Source organism: Zootoca vivipara, chromosome 16 (assembly GCF_965207765.1).
Source record: "Zootoca vivipara chromosome 16, rZooViv2.hap1.1, whole genome shotgun sequence".
In the NCBI taxonomy this organism is placed as follows: Eukaryota; Metazoa; Chordata; class Lepidosauria; order Squamata; family Lacertidae; genus Zootoca; species Zootoca vivipara.
The window spans coordinates 32,256,480-32,274,481 of record NC_142599.1 but is presented as its reverse complement, the minus strand read 5'-3'; the positions used below and the strand labels follow the sequence as shown (position 1 = coordinate 32,274,481).

Genomic DNA, 18,002 nt, shown 5'->3' with positions numbered 1-18,002 from the left:
CTCCTCTGTGAAGTTCCCCCATAATTGCAAACAGTGAACAAAATATTTTTTCCCCTTCACTCCAATAAACGCTCCTTCAGACAAGCCATTGAAACACAAACATGTGCACAAACATGCACACAAACATCCCACACACAGCCAAGTACCAAACCAGTCTCTCAGCAGCCGCTCCATGGTGTGTCTGCTGCCACCTGGTGTCAGAGGTGAGTAACTATTCTAAGCTAAGAGGATGGGAGGGTTACGGCGGCCAACCTCCAAGCGGTAGAAGGTAGCAGGGAAATGAAGGCCCACATTTGCTCCACACGTTTAAAAGCACTAGGGTACCACTTAAAACGGGACGCAGGTGGCGCTGTGGTCTAAACCACTGAGCCTAGGGCTTGCCGATCGGAAGGTCGGAGGTTCGAATCCCTGCGACGGGGTGTGCTCCCATTGCTCGGTCCCAGCTCCTGCCAACCGAACAGTTCAAAAGCACGTCAAAGTGCAAGTAGATACAGTGGTACCTCTACTTACTAATAACTCTACTTACGAATGTTTCTACTTACAAATGGAGCTTCGTCTGCCATCTTGGATGCGGTTCAGATAGGATTTTTTCTACTTACGAATTTTTAGATAGGGTTGCTTCTACTTACGAATTTTTTCTCCCAATGCATTCCTATGGGATTCGACTTACAATTTTTTTTGACTTATGAATGTGCATTCAGAACGCATTAAATTCGTAAGTAGAGGTACCACTGCAAATAGGCACCGCTGCAGTGGGAAGGTAAACGGCATTTCTGTGTGCTGCTCTGGTTCGCCGGAAGCTGTATGCCGGCTCCCTCGGCCAATAACGCGAGATGAGCGTTGCAACCTCAGTGTCGTCTGTGAATGGTCTTAATGGTCAAGGTCCCTTTACCTTTACCACTTTAAACAGCTGTGACTTCCCCCACAGAATCCTGGGAAATGTAGTTTATTAAGGTTGCCGAGTGTTGTTATAGACTTGCCTATTCCCCACTCACAGAGCTACAATTTTCAGAGTAACCCTAGCCATTAAATCACTCTAGGAATTGTGGCCCTGTGAGGAGCTAGGCCAGGCACCCCCAAACTGTGGCCCTCCAGATGTTTTGGCCTACAACTCCCATGATCCCTAGCTAACAGGAACAGTGGTCGGGGAAGATGGGAATTGTTGTCCAAAACATCTGGAGGGCCAAAGTTTGGGGATGCCTGAGCTAGGCAGTCTGTGAACGATACTCAGCACACTTTGGGGAAGTTTTTAATGATTGTTTTTAGTATTTTGTTGGGAGCCACCCAGAGTGGCTGGGGCAACCCAGTGAGATGGGTGGGGTATAAATAATAAAATTGTTGTTACTAACAGACTCCCCTATTCCTCACAGGGTCACAGTTCCCAGAGCGGCTACACAATATATCCCCCTTCCCAGGGAAATCTGGAAATTGTAGCTCTGTGAAGCAAAAAGGGGTCTCCTCACAGCACCCTTAACAAATGACAGTTCCCAGAATTCCCAGGGCAGTTTAAAGTGTTATCATGCCCCTTTATGGTGTGGGTGTGCCCAACGAGAAAACCACACAGGGCTGCTTTTCGCGGCGGTACTAGATCAAGCAAAGCTTATTTAGTCACACACCGTTCTTAAAATAAAGCAGCACAGGCACTTTGCTGGGGCTGGGGGAGGGAGAATGTTGGCAGCCACCCCCAGCCGGATGAAATGTGAACAAACGCACAAGTTGTCAAGCACATTTTTATCGTCGCTTCCAAGAACGAACTCTCTCATAAACAGATGGGGGGAAAGTTGAAATGTGAAGTCTTTCCTCTGAAAGTTGGCTACAAGACACAACTTAGCGGCTTTGCAGATTTTGTTAAGATTTCCCCCCCCCCCACCTCCCTGTCTACCCAAACCCACCTCTTTGCTGGCTTGTATCTGTGGCAGTATAGACATTCTTTAAAAACCCCAGCAAAGGTTAATATATATAAAGAAAACAAGCGGAGAAAAGTTTGGAAGTACCTCAACAATACAGCATCCGATGAGTTATGAGCAATAGTACACAGTCCTTGAGAGGGGAGGGTCTCTGCTCTCTGACAACACAACAGCAGAGGGTGGGGGGTTTTTTGGGGGGGGGGAGCTCCTTGCTCAGCAGGTGTCCGCTGTCAATGCTCCGGTGTTGGTGCTGGGGGGGTCAAAAGACCACGAGGTGGGGGGCAAGCAGGAGAAGTCATTTAAAGTAAACCAGCTGATTTTCAGAAGAGAGGGAAAAGGGTGCTTTGCTCCAGAAGGCAATAATAATAATAATAATACACCAGAAGTCCTGTTCTTAAAAAATCTTTGCATAGCAAAACTGCTCCCAGGAGCACGAAAGGGTATGTGTGTGTGTGTGTCTGAAACAACCCTGCCCCACCCTATCTGAGTCTGCCCCCATGCACACCCCAAGCAAGGAGACGTTTGCAACGACCAGTGGAAATGGAACAGGCCACAGATTTGGGAGTCAAGCCGGGGGTGGGGGTGGGGGCAGGCAGTGTCAAGCCTGGATAGTTTTGACAGTCCTCGCTTCCCCTCCACTCTCATGATTTAGGGGGGGGCGCGGAGCCCCTCGAGAGGACGCGGCACCTCCCTCATTCGGCATCATTCCTTTCATCAACGGAGCCCCCGTTGGATGGCCAGGAAGAATTGGAGTGTGTACGCCAGGGAATTTGGGGACAGTGGGTGGGAGAAATAAGAGGGCAGAAAGAGAGGGGGGGGGTCCTTGCAAAGCCAGCCCCCACCCCACCCCCACCCCAGGCAAACGTTGGGGCCGCCATGGATGGGTCCTCTCCTCCACTTCTCCTAATGAACCAGCTGTGCTGTCAGCCAATAGAGGATCAGAGGCTGGAAGGCGGCTGCTGCTAGGGTGACGTACATCTGCGCCCTCCCGCTAGGCCGGCTCATCCCTTCCTGCACCATCGAAGGAAGGATCTTCATCCGCAAGGAGCGTACCTGGTTCGGAGAGAGGAAATATGCCACACATCAGAGGGTAAGGAAGACGACTCTCCCCACCCCACAATTCTCTCCCCAGCCCACAATTCACTCCTTTATTGTAAAAGCAGGGGTGGGCCAACTGCCGCCTTCCAAGGTGTTCATGCACCTAGAAACTTGTGACCCTGCTATCTCACAGAATAATATCAAGTTGAAAGGGGGCCCTGGGGCTCATCTAGTACCAATCCCCTTGACCTGCAAGAATAAGCAGCTGTCCCTTAATGGGGATCGAACCTGCAACCTTGGCGTCATCAGCACCACGCTCTAACCCGCTGAGCAATGTTGCTGGACTCCTCAACTCCCACCAGCCTGAGGCAGCATGGCAAATAGCAGGCATCCCCAAACATCGGCCCTCCAGATGTTTTGGACTACAATTCCCATCTTCCCCGACCACTGGTCCGGTTAGCTAGGGATCATGGGAGTTGTAGGCCAAAACATCTGGAGGGCCGCAGTTTGGGGATGCCTGCTTTAAACCGTCATGGCTTCCCCCAGAGCACCTTGCAGTTTGCTAAAAGTGCTGGGGAGTGTTATGCGACCCCTTTTTCCATTCAGAGCTGCATTTCCCAGAGTTCCCAGGGACAGATTGTATAACCACTCTGTGTGATAACTGTAAGCTGGAGGGGGGGGGAGTGCCTCCTGATAACTCTCTGCTCCCTTACACAAACTGCAGCTCCTAGCAGGGCCGTCTTACCCATAGGTGCTAGGGGTGCAGGGCACTCGGGCGCTGGGCTCTCAAGGGCACCAGGCCTAGAGTCTGGGGCCTGAGATTTGAGTCCGAGGAAGAGCCCGTCCATCTGTCGGAGCGCCACAGCAGGCTCTTCTGCTGTGGGCAGCTCTGCGCCGCGAGTTTGGGGGCGACTGAGGCAGCGAGACACTGAGGCGGCCGGCCAGCTCTGCCCTCCTGCGCACCTGGGACTGGGCAACTGGGGGGGCGGCAGGCGGACATGTGCACCCTGGTGCTACATATGTGGGAAGCCACGACGGATTAAAGTGGGCCCATAAATGTATCCAATGTGAGTGTTGTTGTCGTTGTCATCTAGCAGCATGCAGAAGCTCACGGGCTCCTCATTCCCTTTCGTCTGATCTACCAGGAATTTTTGTATGTCCCCGGGAAAGGCCTGCCGACGAGACCTCCTGCCCCACGGCATCCTGGGAGTGCCGGGGCCCCGATCCCAGTACTCACCATGAAATACATAAGAGCACAGGAAGCCCAAGCCAAGGCGATATAATAGCCATTGCTGCCAAACGCGAGGCCGCCCATCACAGCGAGGATCATCCTGGAGGAGGAAATGGCAAGTGTGATCGTGGCTGTTAAATCCCCTCCTGTCAAGGCTGTCATCCGGACCCAGCATTCTGAGATTCACAGCTGCTGTTAAGATCTCTGCCAATCACCCCCTTTTAGTCAGGCGAGACGCATGTCAGTTCTCAGCACTGAAAGCTTTATAGAAATTTTAAAAAGCTTAAGAGCTGCAGGGACACAAAGGTGCCTACTAGGGTGATGACTTTTTCAATTTTTTTCTCAAAAATTATTTCCTTTAGCACAAATGGATGAACTTTTGCTTATTAATGACTAAAATGAGGTATATTCCATTGAAATATTAAAAAAGGTTACGCACAAACCGTTTTAAATTCTTTTGTATGCCGTTTTACAATTTCATAAAATTGTATTAACAATTCTATATATATTTCGTATCAAATTTGGACACAACACCACATTCCACAATGTGTTGTATTCTTAGCAACATAGGGTATACAAATGTCACACCTGTGCAAGGTAAAAGCCCCTTTTTGGGACCTCAAAACTTAGCCAGCAGACCCTGCCGAACATGCTGGGAAAAGAACCTACAGGAGAGGTAGCAAAACATCGTCCTCTAGCGGCATCTATACTGTTACTGCAGCTAAAAAAAGCTTCCTTGTGTGTTTGATGACCCTATATAATGTTGTATATATGTGACTCTAAAGCTTGGGTTCAATTTTATATCTGCTTACAGTCACTTCAAAAATGGTCAAAAACCTGATAAATAAAATTTTTAAAATCATTTTGTGTGTGAGGGTTTTTTTTATTAAATCTCTTTGAAAGTAAGATTTTGTCTAATCTTTAATGAAAGCTCATCAAATTATGATACAGAGAAATGAAGTTGTAAAAAAGTCATCACCCTAACGCCTACCCAGAGCATATTAAAAAGAAACTTTGGGGAAACGATGTGATCGTGAGGGCGGGGCGGGGGGGGGGAGATTCTTAAATTGTTGGCATAAATATATTTGGCGCTGGAATCATACCAGTTCAACTTAAAATTTTGGGAGAAATAGTTATAGGAAATATGTTCGAAAAATTAGCAATAATGCCATATCCATGCCAGCTTTCGAGTGATCAAGGGACAATACGAAGTAGAATTAGAAATGAAGGAGACATAAGTCTTTTGTTTTTTAGAATGTATTAGATAAAATGCTTACAGGAAAGGTTAATATTTGGAGTACATTCAATTTAAAGGGGAATCATATGCATTGGGATATTGACAGGAAGTCACCACGGATTTTTCTTTTTCTTTTCTTTCTTTCTTTTTTTATTTTACTTCAGGGAAGAAATAGAAACGTAATAATATATTTAAACATTATTGTATTAATCTGGAGGTATCAATGTTTGGAGGTATTAGTGTTCATATTTTTTTATCCTGTCATTCTTTCATTCTGTTATTTTGTTATTCTGTTATGTATGGAAATAAGCAATAAAAATAATTATTTAAAAAAATTGGGGGGGGGAGTAATACTGGAAGCATTATGGGAGGCAAAAATTCTGTTTATTTGTAAAAGCAGGTGGCGGTAGTTTTTTAAACAAGGTAACTGCAGAACTGTTTCCCTATATGTGACATTTATGTGTATGCATAATTTAGGGTTGCCAAAAGTCCGGAATACAGCAGTCAGAAACAGTGTCCAGGCAGAATTCGCTTAAATGTCCAGGAAAATCCGGACGTGTGGAAACCCATGTCCGAAGTCTAGATTTTGGCGACTATCCTTAAAAACAGCTCAAAAACTTAGGGTTGGGGGTTTTTTTGTTTGTTTGTTTTTGAGCTCAACAACTTTTGTGTCCTAATTTTCACTTTTTGAAATGTGGCAACTCTAGCATAATTATAGAGAGCCCCTGGATACTGCAAATATTAATCCCATATTTGCATTAAAAAATCGGTGCTAACTTACTGTGCTAGAAAATTTCCCCAGTACAATCTTTTTAGTTATAAAATTTAAATGTATATCACAATTTCAAATTTAACCAAAAAAATATGCCTGTGCATGTGTGTTTTTAAAAGGCTGCCTGTACATTCACCTTCTGAATCAGAAGTCTTTGCTTCCCATCTGAACATGGATGGGACATTAAGTGGTGGCTGTATTTGGCAAATGCCCAGAGGCACATTATAGAGAATTTTTGGAGAGTGGCAGGACCTAGAATGGATGGAGAATGGGGATGGTGCTCCACGTGTTGCTGGACTACAATTCCCATCATCCCTGATCACTGCTGGCTGGGGCTGATGGGAGCTGGAGTCCAAGAACATTCAGAGGGCTGCCCCTCACTGAGATGCCATCACAACACTGCATGGAGGTGTGTGGTGAAGTCATTGAAAAAAGGGAGTGGATAATAATAATAATAATAATAATAATAATACTCTGTATATTCCTCACAAAAGTGACCCAAAGCAACTTACAAACACAAGGTAAACACTATAAACAACTAGTCTCATTCAGCCTGTTAAGAAAACGGGCGCTAGAGGTACGACGGGGCCGCGGCCTTCCCTCCCTTTCTGCGCTCCGCCGCGAGGCGCGCCGGGAACACAATTAAACAAAATCGCTCTCCCGTCGTGTCCTGCGGCCGAGCGCAGAGAGGGAGGGAAGGCCGCGGCCCCGCCGCTCCTCCAACGGGCCAGGTAGGGTTGTCAGGAGGAGGAGGAGGCGGACCAAGATGGCGGCATTGGGGTCCGGGGCAGTGGCGGTGACCCCGGAGCCCGATGCCGCCATCTTGGTCCACCGCCACAGGGAAACGGGAGGCAGAGGGTTGAGGGGGGAGAGAGAGAGCGCATGTGTGTACGTCCCGCCTCTTCGTCCAGTCCCTGTGTCCGTGGGGCACATGCGCATTAGCGCGGACACAGGGACACAGGGACTGGACGCAGAGACACAGGGACTTTATTATATAGGATTACAGCAAACACAACCCTTCAAAACACAAACCAAAAACACATTATACGTACAAAATACAGGTCTTACAGATCCAGTCCAGGCATCCCCAAACTTCTGCCCTCCAGATGTTTTGGACTACAATTCCCATCTTCCCCGACCACTGTTCCTGTTAGCTAGGGATCATGGGAGTTGTAGGCCAAAACATCTGGAGGGTCGCAGTTTGGGGATGCCTGATCCAGCCCCACTAAAAGAGGCCACGGGTACTCTGATTAAGGTCACACTAAATTAAAGTTATTGCCTGGTGCCTATAGCTAGATAAAGAGGGTGCCAGGTGAGCCTCGCTGGGGAGAGCATTCCACAAGCAGGGAGCCACCACTGAAAAGGCCCGTCCCCATGTTGCCACCCTCTGGACATCCCAGAGAGGGGTGCACAGAGAAGAGCCTCAGAGAATGAATGCAAGGTCTGGTTCAGTTCACATGAGGAGAGGCAATCCTTGAGGTATTGTGGTCCTGAGCCACATTAAAGCCACAACGAAGAAAATACAAAAGTCAGTTTAAGCACCACTTGAGACCCAAGCGGAAGAGCCAGGTTGGATGAACATGTGGCAAGAAGTCTGACCTCACGTAAACACAGCCTCCTAGGGTCCCAAGGACCGCTAGGCCAGAGATGTGGCCCTCCTGGTGTTGCTGGACCCCAGCCACCATCATTTCTGACCACTGGCCTTGCTTGCTTGGGCTGATAGGAGCTGGAGTCCATCCAATATTCAGAGGGCTTGTGGTTCCTTCCCAGAGCGCTAGGCCCGACAGTGTACCGGCCACAAGGCAGAAGGGAGAGGCCCACTTACCCGACGTATTTGTAGCCGCAGTAAGCAAGCAGGTCGAAGGTGCCCAGGTCGCTCTGGACTGTCACAAGGTACAGGCCCAGCAAAAGGGCGAGGACCTCAATCACGACCCACACGAACGCCGTGCTGGCACACACGCCCAGGACCTCCGGTGAAAACCTAGGAAGGAACAAGGCGGAAAGAGCAGAACGGAATGACACAAATATGTCAGAAGCGTCTGGCTGTTGGAATGCAATGTTAATGTGCTGTCTAAAATGCCTAAGATATTATTGGAGTGTCAGACAAAGGACAAGCAAGTAAAATCCTCAATGATACATTGGGCAATAGATATTGGTTATAATATAGATACGGAAGCGTGGGAACGATTGTGGAATACAGATATAAAATTCGCAGTATGCTATGGCTTAAGAGAAAACTACTGTATATAAAAGTGTTGTATAACACCGAGTGAACTGGCAAAAATGTATAAATCAAAATTGAATAAGTGTTGGAATTGCAAAGAGAAAGAAGGGACTTTTGTCATTATGTGGTGGTCTTGTGGCAAGCTTACTGGGAAATGATATATAATGAATTGGAAAAGATGTTTAAAATAACATTTGTTAAAAAGAACATACACACACAAAAACACACACCAGAAGCTTTTCTTCTGGGAATTATAGGGGTAGAACTACCTAAACAGTATAGAAATTTATTCCGCGGCAAGAATGTTATTTGCCCAAAAATGGAAAGAAGAAATCCCAACGAAAGAAGAATGGATACAAAAATTTATGGACTATGCAGAAATGGCGAAACTTACAGGAAAAATAAGAAATCAAGATAACGAGCTTTTTTTTTTAATAAAAGCATGATATGGTTTATTGAATATTTAAAAAAACAAATTGCAAACAGATGAGGACATTGGCAGGATTATTGCAATAACAAGCAGTTTCATAAGAGTATACAATTAAAGTAGATGAAGAAAAGAATAAGTTAATTTGTAATATGCAGAAAATGATAAAAAATAAATTTAAGGAACCACAGAAAGAGGAAGGAAGGAAGTCGAGTTCTACAAGAGCATCTCTGCCTACTTGTAATCATAGAGTTGGAAGGCTCACCTGGTCCCTCCCAACTCTATGATTATTTAGCGCCATTACTACAGAGGGCAATTTATGAAATGAAGCCGGAATAAGGAATGTGTGACCTCCAGGTGTGGGAATTAAGAGCCTCATTTCTTACCTTTTCTGTAATCCAAGTGTCATCCCAGCAAGTAAGATATAGGTAATGAAAGCCATACCTGGAGAGAGGGGGGAAATAAGAATCACACTCATGAGAACCAGCCACTTTGATGGAACAAACTGCAGTTTTCTGGGGTGGCATGGATGGAAAGGGGAAAGGGTACTGAGAGTTGTTAGAAGACACCCTCCCCAATTCCCCTCACGGAGCTGCAATTTCCAACGCTCCCTGTGAAAAGGGATTCATGGTTAAGCTACTCTGGGAATTGTAGCTCCGTGAGAGGAACAGAGAAGTCTCCTAACAACTCTCAGCACCCTCATAAACCTATTCCTCTGGCCCTGCCCACAAACTGAATGCGGCCCCCAGGAGGCTGCACACACAGAAATGTGGCCCTCGGTCTGAAACTCAGCCACCCCCCGCCTCTGCTTTAGAAAGTGCTTTTTTAAAACTAACAAGCCCTGGGTATTAGGGCGGAGGTGAACGTCAAGAAACGCTGCTATGAATCACCTGTCCAGTTTCCCCCACAACTATCATCAATATGTGGACAGGCAACATAAAACCTTGCCACTCTAAATAAATTTTGGCATGGACGTTAGCTAGGATTTCAGCAGCCCAGTAATGGAAAACCCTGGAAAACAATATGCATTTGTGGTAAAAAAAAAAAAAAAAACTTGTGGACCTTGGCTACTGCGGAAAAAATAAACTGTGTTTCTGGGGGTACAGAAAGATGGCAGAGGATCCAGAAGACTTTCTTGTCATCGGATGGGATTTTATTCCCTGTGCTTCGTACTCCAGTGCTAAACATTCATCCTCCACAGCAGCTCAGGAAATAAGGATGGCCTGATTTATATTGGTGTGCCACCATTTATTTCTAGTGCTACTGATTGATTGATTGATTGATTGATTGTTTGCTTTGAATATGGTACGATGAAACACTGTGCTACTGTACCTTTGGGTTGTTAAAGTAAAGGTAAAGGGACCCCTGACCATTAGGTCCAGTCGTGACCGACTCTGGGGTTGTGCGCTCATCTCGCATTATTGGCCGAGGGAGCCGGCGTATAGCTTCCAGGTCATGTGGCCAGCATGACAAAGCCGCTTCTGGCGAACCAGAACAGCACACGGAAACGCCGTTTACCTTCCCGCTGTAGCGGTTCCTATTTATCTACTTGCATTTTGACGTGCTTTCGAACTGCTAGGTTGGCAGGAGCTGGGACCAAGCAACGGGAGCTCACCCCGTCACAGGGATTCAAACCACCGACCTTCTGATCAGCAAGCCCTAGGCTCAGTGGTTTAACCACAGCGCCACCTGGGTCAAATAAGGAAGAAGTAAAGAAACCCTCCTATGTTCAAGAGAGGGCCTCCACTCACTAGGAATGTAGAGGTCTGGAGCGTTGACGTCCTGCCGAGGAGTGAGGGGGACATCTCTGTGGTAGCGGACTTCCCAGTTCTGCAGAGGAAAGAGAACAGGCACAGGTGAGAGCTGGCTGCCCAAAACCTGTTTCAAAACACTACTATTAACTATTATTATTATTATTATTATTATTATTATTATTATTATTATTATTAAGGGGGGTTCACATCTGTTCTCAAATGGCACTGAAGATGAGGTGGGCAAAGCTCAGATATTTTATTTTTATTTTTCTGTACAGCTGTATCGCAGAATATTTGAGCAGCGTTCACTGTTAAAACATAAAGCATCACAGGTTTTGTTTTAAAAAATACACATAAGCATTGAGGTTGACGGGCAATTGAACTTAAAACATCTGCCTAGGCCCATAGCTGCCAAGTCTCCCATTTTTCACGGGAAACCCCCGTATTTAAACCCGTTTCCCACTGTTATCCCGAATAGAGAAAAATCCCGTGAATCCCCCGGATTTCCTACCTGCCAAGGAGGCTCCTTCTGCGCATGTATGGACATGCGCAGAACCGATTTCGGGTGCCGCTCTGCCCATGTCTGGGCACCGGAAATCGGGCAGTGCCGGCACCGGAGGTTGCTTCTACGCATGTCCAGACATGCATAGAAACGACTTCCGGTGCTGTGCCGCTGCTGATCCCGGATTTTTCTTACCGGAAGTTGGAGGGTATGCCTAGGCCTGATAGCATTAAAAAGTCTTCAAGAGACTCATGAAAGTCAACAGTGAGGGCGCCTGCCGCATCTCTGACTGAAGCGTGTTCAACAACTAAAGGCCCAACTTCGAATTGAAGACAGGCGGGGGTCTCTGTAACACAGGGGAATAGCAAGTTGCTCTCCTCTGAACGATCACAGTGATTGAGCTGGGATAAAAGGCCTCTCAGGTGATCCTTAAGGTATCCTGCACCCAAGCTGTCCCTTTCAAACAAAGTGTAAAGAGCATAAGAAGCTGCCTTCTAAGATGCCAGTCCTCATGGTTCTGAAATAAACGGCTGACATAACTAGAAACACAGAAACCTGCCTTATAGTTAACAACATACGCCATGTGAAGAAGTCCTCCCTTTCACCTGTCCTGAATCTACCCCCACTTTACTTCATTGGATGACCTCCATTTCCGGTTATTATGAAAGAGGGAGAGAGAAAAAACTCCTCTATCCACTTCTTCTGTAATTTTGTAAAACTTCACCTCGGCTCTGTATACCTGGAGAGTCCCTCATTGCGAGAAGTGAGGCTACAGGGAACCAGGCAGAGGGCCTTCTCGGTAGTGGCACCCACCCTGTGTAACGCCCTCCCATCAGATGTCAAGGAGATAAACAACTATCTGACTTTCTGAAGTCATCTGAAGGCAGCCCTGTCCGGGGAAGTTCTTAATGTTTGATGTTTTGCTGTGTTTTTAATCTGTTGGAAGCCCCCCAGAGTGGCTGGGGCAACCCAGTCAGATGGGCAAAGTATGAGTCATTGTTGTTGTTGTTGTTATTACTATTATTATCATCATCCCCAACCACCCCCCTTGCTGAGGCCCAGGCCAATGGCATGCGAAGGGTGCTCTGTACGTGCTTGGAAATATTGTGGGTACGTCTTCTCTTTTTTGAACACACCCAGATTCTCCCCCACACACACACCAATAGCAGGGAATGAAACCCAGCAGTGTAGTCTCTAAGTTGCTATAACGACCCTTTAAGTCCCTTCCTGTGAATATCCTAACTGCTGCCAAGTTAGCAGTCTGAGGAAAGAACTATGTGGCAAACACTGCCCTGTCCTCCTGAACTAGATGTCTGTCACCTGCTCTGCTCCAGGATCTCACCCATGGGGGCGACACTGCTCTTTATCAAGGGCAAGAGTGCCAGAACCGCCACTGACACAGACTGTACCGATAAGAACTGTAACTTTGGGAACCTGTGCTTGAGCTTGCTATTTTCCTCCTCCCTCCTCCCTCCTATTTCCTCACATGACATATCTTTTTAAGGTGGCTAGCCTGAGGGCAGGGAGGGACCATCTCAGAAGTGTATGCCACTATGAAGGGCCTTTTCCAGCTGAAGGGCAGGATGTAAATGCTGTAAATAAATAAAACCAAGACCCCCCCCCCCAAAAAAAAACAAAAACAGAGGGCAAAGCGCCGCCTCCCTATCTGTACCTGGTGTACATAAGGAAACACCAACAGGGCAAGCTTCTTCATCACGTAAGTGGTGTCCACTGCAAAGAAGTATTTCAGCTTGTTCATGGACATGAACCGATGAATCTGATGGAAGCAAAATTATAATGATTAAACCTGCCCTTGATAATACACACACACACACACACACAAAAAAAGAATGCCACCATGAAAATTATCCAGCTCAGAGGAAAGTATTCTTCTGAATTACACACCTAAAGGTAAAGGTAAAGGGACCCCTGACCATTAGGTCCAGTCGTAACCGACTCTGGGGTTGGGCGCTCATCTCGCATGATTGGCTGAGGGAGCCGGTGTATAGCTTCCAGGTCACGTGGCCAGCATGACAAAGCTGCTTCTGGCAAACCAGAGCAGCACATGGAAACGCCGTTTACCTTCCCGCTATAGCAGTTCCTATTTATCTACTTGCATTTTGATGTGCTTTCGAACTGCTAGGTTGGCAGGAGCTGGGACCAAGCAACGGGAGCTCACCCCGTTACAGGGATTCGAGCTGCCAACCTTCTGATGAGCAAGCCCTAGGCTCAGTGGTTTAGCCCACAGCGCCACCTGGGTCCCGAATTACACACCTACTATACACCTACTATACCTGGGAGATAGCTCAGCTGATAAGAGTGTGAGATTCTTAACCTCAGGGTCGTGAGTTCGAGCCCCACGTTGGACAAAACATTCCTGCATTACAGAGGGTTGCACTATTGACTAGATGACCCTTGTGGTCCCTTCCTTCTCTACAATTCTACGATTCCCTAAGGAATCTGACAACTGGACAGCATAAATGGATTCTCTGTGCCCTTACTACACCCAAAAGACCGATATTGATGCACTGGGAATATAAATCTATGGCCCCTTTCAGTCAATGGATATCTCAGCAATCACAACTTATGAACCCATTATTTGCTAATGGTGCTTGGAATTGTAGCTCTGCGAGGGGTGAACTACAGTTCCCAGGAATCTTTGGGGGGGGGTAGGGAAGGAAATACGCTTTAGATGCATGACACGCATGCAACCATGGAAGTTTATGTTACAATGACTTTAGGGCCCCCCGTGCACCTTACATTAAAAGCAGCATCGTACCACTTTATACAGGCTTCCCCCCCGACGACCTGGGAACTGTAGTTTGACATCGTTCGGAGACCCCTAGCCTCCTCCCAGAGCTACAATTCCCAGATTTCCCTGGGAACAGAGACTGCTTGCTAAACCACTCTGGGAACTACCAACTCACGGCACACTTAAACTACAATCCCCAGGGCCCTTTGGGGGAAGCCACAACTGTTGAGGAAGAGGTGTAACGTCATCATCATCATCATAGACTTTTATTGCGCTAGCCATAGGCCATGGCATCATTCAGAAAAATAACAAAAGGAAAAACAGCAATAACTATAAAAATCATCAGGCACCACACATACAATATAAACCACGGTCACAACTACTAAGATTGTTTGTGGCATAAAACAGAATAGCAGAAAATTCTCTAGTAAAATGTGCCAAATTAAATATCCGAATCCCCTTTGCAGCTGACCGCTATTTTATCTAGTTCTTTCCTCATGATCTTCTTAGCTGCCAACACATAGAGTGCTACTTTATAAGTCAGAAAATCATCAGTATCGCTCAGCAGCCATTTCACCCCTTCCACCCTATTCAAGTGAGTTCCATTCGGAAACAGGGGTTTTATGAATCGGTCTCTTGGGTCTATATATAACGGGCACTGCAATAAATAGCGGCACAGGTCCTGCACACAGGGTTGCCCACACAGACAAAGTCTCTCTTCATAATGTACTTTGCTATAGCGTCCGCCGAGGGCAACGATTGGAATCGTAATTCTGTGAAAGCGGTTCTAAGCCCGGAGAGTGGGAGCTTTGACACGTAACTGGCCCGGGTATGCTCCGTTTTAATAAGTGGGAACCATGGCGAACTCTTGGTAGAAGCCATCATGGTTAGATCCCTTTCTGCATCAGACCTAAAGAGCCAATCTCTTAAACGCCTCTTGTCTATCTTCATAGTCCCCTGAAAATCTAGGAAGAGGTGTAACAGCCGAGACCACATGACACTGGTCCTGAAAGACCTACATTGGCTCCCAGTACGTTTCTGAGCACAGTTCAAGGTGTTGGTGCTGACCTTTAAAGCCCTAAATGGCCTTGGTCCAGTATACCTGAAGGAGCGTCTCCACCCCCATCGTTCTGCCCGGACACTGAGGTCCAGCGCGGAGGGCCTTCTGGCGGTTCCCTCGTTGCGAGAAGCCAAGTTGCAGGGAACCAGGCACAGGGCCTTCTCGGTAGTGGAACGCCCTCCCACCAGATGTCAAAGAGAAAAACAACTACCAGATTTTTAGAAGACATCTGAAGGCAGCCCTGTTTAGGGAGGCTTTTAATGTTTAATAGATTGTATTTTTTGTATTGTATTTTTCTGTTGGAAGCCGCCCAGAGTGGCTGGGGAAACCCAGCCAGATTGGCGGGGTATAAATAATTTATTATTATTATTATTTTGGATGTACAGCACCGAGGCAACCCTAGTCCATAGGATGAATGCCGCTTCCTACCTCCTTGTGCACGATGTCCTTGCCCTGAGATGCGATGGTGGTGCCATAGGCCATCGCTACGTTGGCCACTGGGTCGGCAAAGATCTGGTTGAAACCCATGTCAATGGGTGGGGCGGGGTAACCCGGCTGCTGGGGGCCGTAGGCTGCACTGGTGTCATCAAAGAGCTGTGGGGCATCTGTGTTTTGCGGCACAGGAGGGATCCTTGTCCTGTGTTTAGAACCTACAAGAGACAGGGTTTAAGGAGGGAGGAGAGAGAATTTTTTTAAAAAAGAAAAGAAGGCATATCAGATGGTCAGGTATACCCTTGCCAAGAGCTTGGAAGAACAAACGCCTACCATGGGTTACATAATATCCCAAGGATCTTATCTGAGCACAATTATTATAAATGCCAATTTATGGCTTATTTCCTTACGGGACACTCCATTTCACAATGGTAGTTAAGAATCTCAGGAGGACCAAGCTCCTTCAGGAAGGAAACTAAACTACTATCGCCCTGTAATACGGTGGCTGCCAATTAGATACGAGGCCAAGCTACCTGGCCCCTGCTCAACGAGAAAGTTTTGGGGCCATGACAAAACAATCACCAAGAGAGGCAAGCCCAGCGAGAACATTTATGCTCCTGTGAGGGCCTCCAGCACCAGGAAATGCTGCTTCTGAGCCCAAAGGTGAAGAGTAGGGAAGGAAAGGGGCGACATGGTTTCTTGCTAAGCACGGCAGAGAGTCTTCTGCCTGCAGAGAACCAAGTGGGAGGTGAGAGACGGAAGACTGAGTGTTTGTGTGTCTGAAGGGTAGAAATCTTGAGAGAAAGGCGACTTGGCGGATGAGGTTTGCCTAAGGCGGAGGAGACTGAGATAGCTCAGTCAGTAGAGTGTGAAACCCTTATTCTCAGGGTTGTGGGTTCGAGCCCCACATTGGTCAAAAGATTCCTGCATTGCCGGGGGAGGATTGGACTAGATGACCCTTGGGGTCCCTTCCAACTCCACAATATGAGATGGGGGTGGGGGTGGGAGAGAGTAAAGCTTGCCATGCTTTTACTCTGACAGAGCTGCACACTTGTAGTTACACTTCAACTCCCATCAACCCCAGCCAACATGACCAATGGCAAGGGATGATGGGAGTTGTAGTTCAGCAGTGTCTCCCAAATTCCCATGGAGAACCTCCACAGGAATCCTCATAATTTTTTACTAAACTACGGCCTACTACCCCTTAAAGCCCACCGCTACAAACCTCTCAAGAGACCAGCAAACCCTCCTTTTCACGAGACAAGACTTCACTCCAGCTAAGCCAGTGTTACCGTATTATCCACCTGGCAGTGGTTCCCCCTAGCCTTCCCCCTTTTAACTGGGAATCCTAGGGGTTCATTTATTGGAATAAACGAACTAGATTTTCTTTTATTTGGAAAGGAGATTTGTGTCCTGCCTTTCCAATTCCAAAAGGGGTGGGGACTCAAGGTAGTTTAAATATACAGTATAATGAAAATCAATTAAAAACAGGAAAGGGAAAACACCCACCCGGGAAAACACCCACCCACCCACAACTTTTACAACACGTCACATTCCGGTAGCAATAACAACAAACTGTATCCAATGCTAGTTCGGAATAGACCCACTTAAATTAAAAAGCTTGACTAACTTAGGTCCATTAATTTCAGCACTTAACCCCAAGTGGAACTGAGTTGGGATACAACCCAGGACTAGTAATCATAATTTTAAAAACACACCAGAAAGTAAACGAAGGCACCAACATCATTACTGTATTACTTTCCCCCCTAAGGATTTGTGAAAGAGGCAAAGTCTCTCTTTCTCTCTCTTATCCACGAGGGCAGAACACGTAGCAAAGAGGACGCTATAATTATGATTATAAGTCTCTTTGGAATTGAACCCAGGAAAAGCACGTGCTCTGCGGCCGAGTTAAGGCCCCTTCCACTTAGCTCCCCTTAGGAAGCAACACGATTATCGGGGGCGGGGGGAGAGAGGTCTTTGGGTGCTAAGGCCCTTATCACGAGGCAAGCGCCCCCCTCTTCCATACTGTCTGGATACAACTGCGTGGGGGAAGGAATCGGCACCCCAACATTCACGCCACGTCCAGGGCCTGTTACCCCCTTTCCGTTTCCCCCCCTCCGAGTCCTCCTCAAGGTCTTACCTGGGCCCCCATAGCCAGGGGGATAAGCCATGGCTCCCCGCGATAGTTTGCAAAACGGGCCCCCCTCTTCTGAAAGTATGATCAACTTGAAATCAAAGTGGGGGGGGAGGGGAGACTTGAAGATAGATCAAAAGGAAGGGGGAGGGAGACGCAAGTCCAAGCCACGTCCTCAAAGCCTCCGGCGCTGCAATCATCAGCCTCCCATTGGCTGCTACGGTGGCTGCGCTCAGGGCCCTGAGCAATGATTGGCGGGAAATGTATCCATTTCACTCTCTTTTTTTCTTCGCTTCCTCGCAGCTGTTCCAAAGGGGCGGAGTTCCCCCTGTACATTCAGTAAGAAGTCTTCTTTAAGGACGCATGCGCGCGAGGAAGTTCCATTTTCCCCGCCCCTCTTTTGTCAAAGCAATTATTAGCAGTTAACTGTACAGTATATGACAATTGAAGAGTTTATGGCTCCTCCTATTTTTTATGCCAATGTGGTCTTTTTACAAAAAAATCTGTATGATCCTTTTTGTTGGATGATTCA

At 47.1% G+C, this 18,002-nt stretch overlaps 1 protein-coding gene and 1 long non-coding RNA gene across 2 annotated transcripts; one reads left to right on the top strand and one right to left on the bottom strand.

The window, feature by feature from the left end:
• Nucleotides 1-1,716: 1,716 nt before the first annotated feature.
• YIF1A (Yip1 interacting factor homolog A, membrane trafficking protein) lies at nt 1,717-17,702 on the bottom strand. The gene is made up of 8 exons (XM_035098641.3): nt 17,477-17,702; nt 15,334-15,554; nt 12,765-12,869; nt 10,588-10,666; nt 9,223-9,280; nt 8,011-8,166; nt 4,183-4,276; nt 1,717-2,960 (listed from the first exon to the last, which is right to left on the bottom strand). The coding sequence occupies exons 1-8, from the start codon at nt 17,505-17,507 to the stop codon at nt 2,811-2,813; spliced, it is 894 nt and encodes a 297-aa protein (XP_034954532.1). The 5' UTR covers nt 17,508-17,702; the 3' UTR covers nt 1,717-2,810.
• LOC148683154 (uncharacterized) lies at nt 2,881-5,038 on the top strand. The gene is made up of 2 exons (XR_015947362.1): nt 2,881-2,997; nt 4,091-5,038. It is a non-coding gene; the product is annotated as an uncharacterized LOC148683154 (long non-coding RNA).
• Nucleotides 17,703-18,002: the final 300 nt, after the last annotated feature.

Bases quoted from the DNA above. Each gene is read 5' to 3' on its own strand.
- YIF1A (XM_035098641.3), bottom strand. From the start codon at position 17,507: ATGGCTTATCCCCCTGGCTATGGGGGCCCAG. The intron at 12,870-15,333 runs GTAGGAAGCGGC...TGCTTCCATCAG, and splicing joins AGGACATCGTGCACAAGGAG to ATTCATCGGTTCATGTCCAT. The intron at 9,281-10,587 runs GTGAGTGGAGGC...CCCTCTCTCCAG, and splicing joins TCCAGACCTCTACATTCCTA to GTATGGCTTTCATTACCTAT.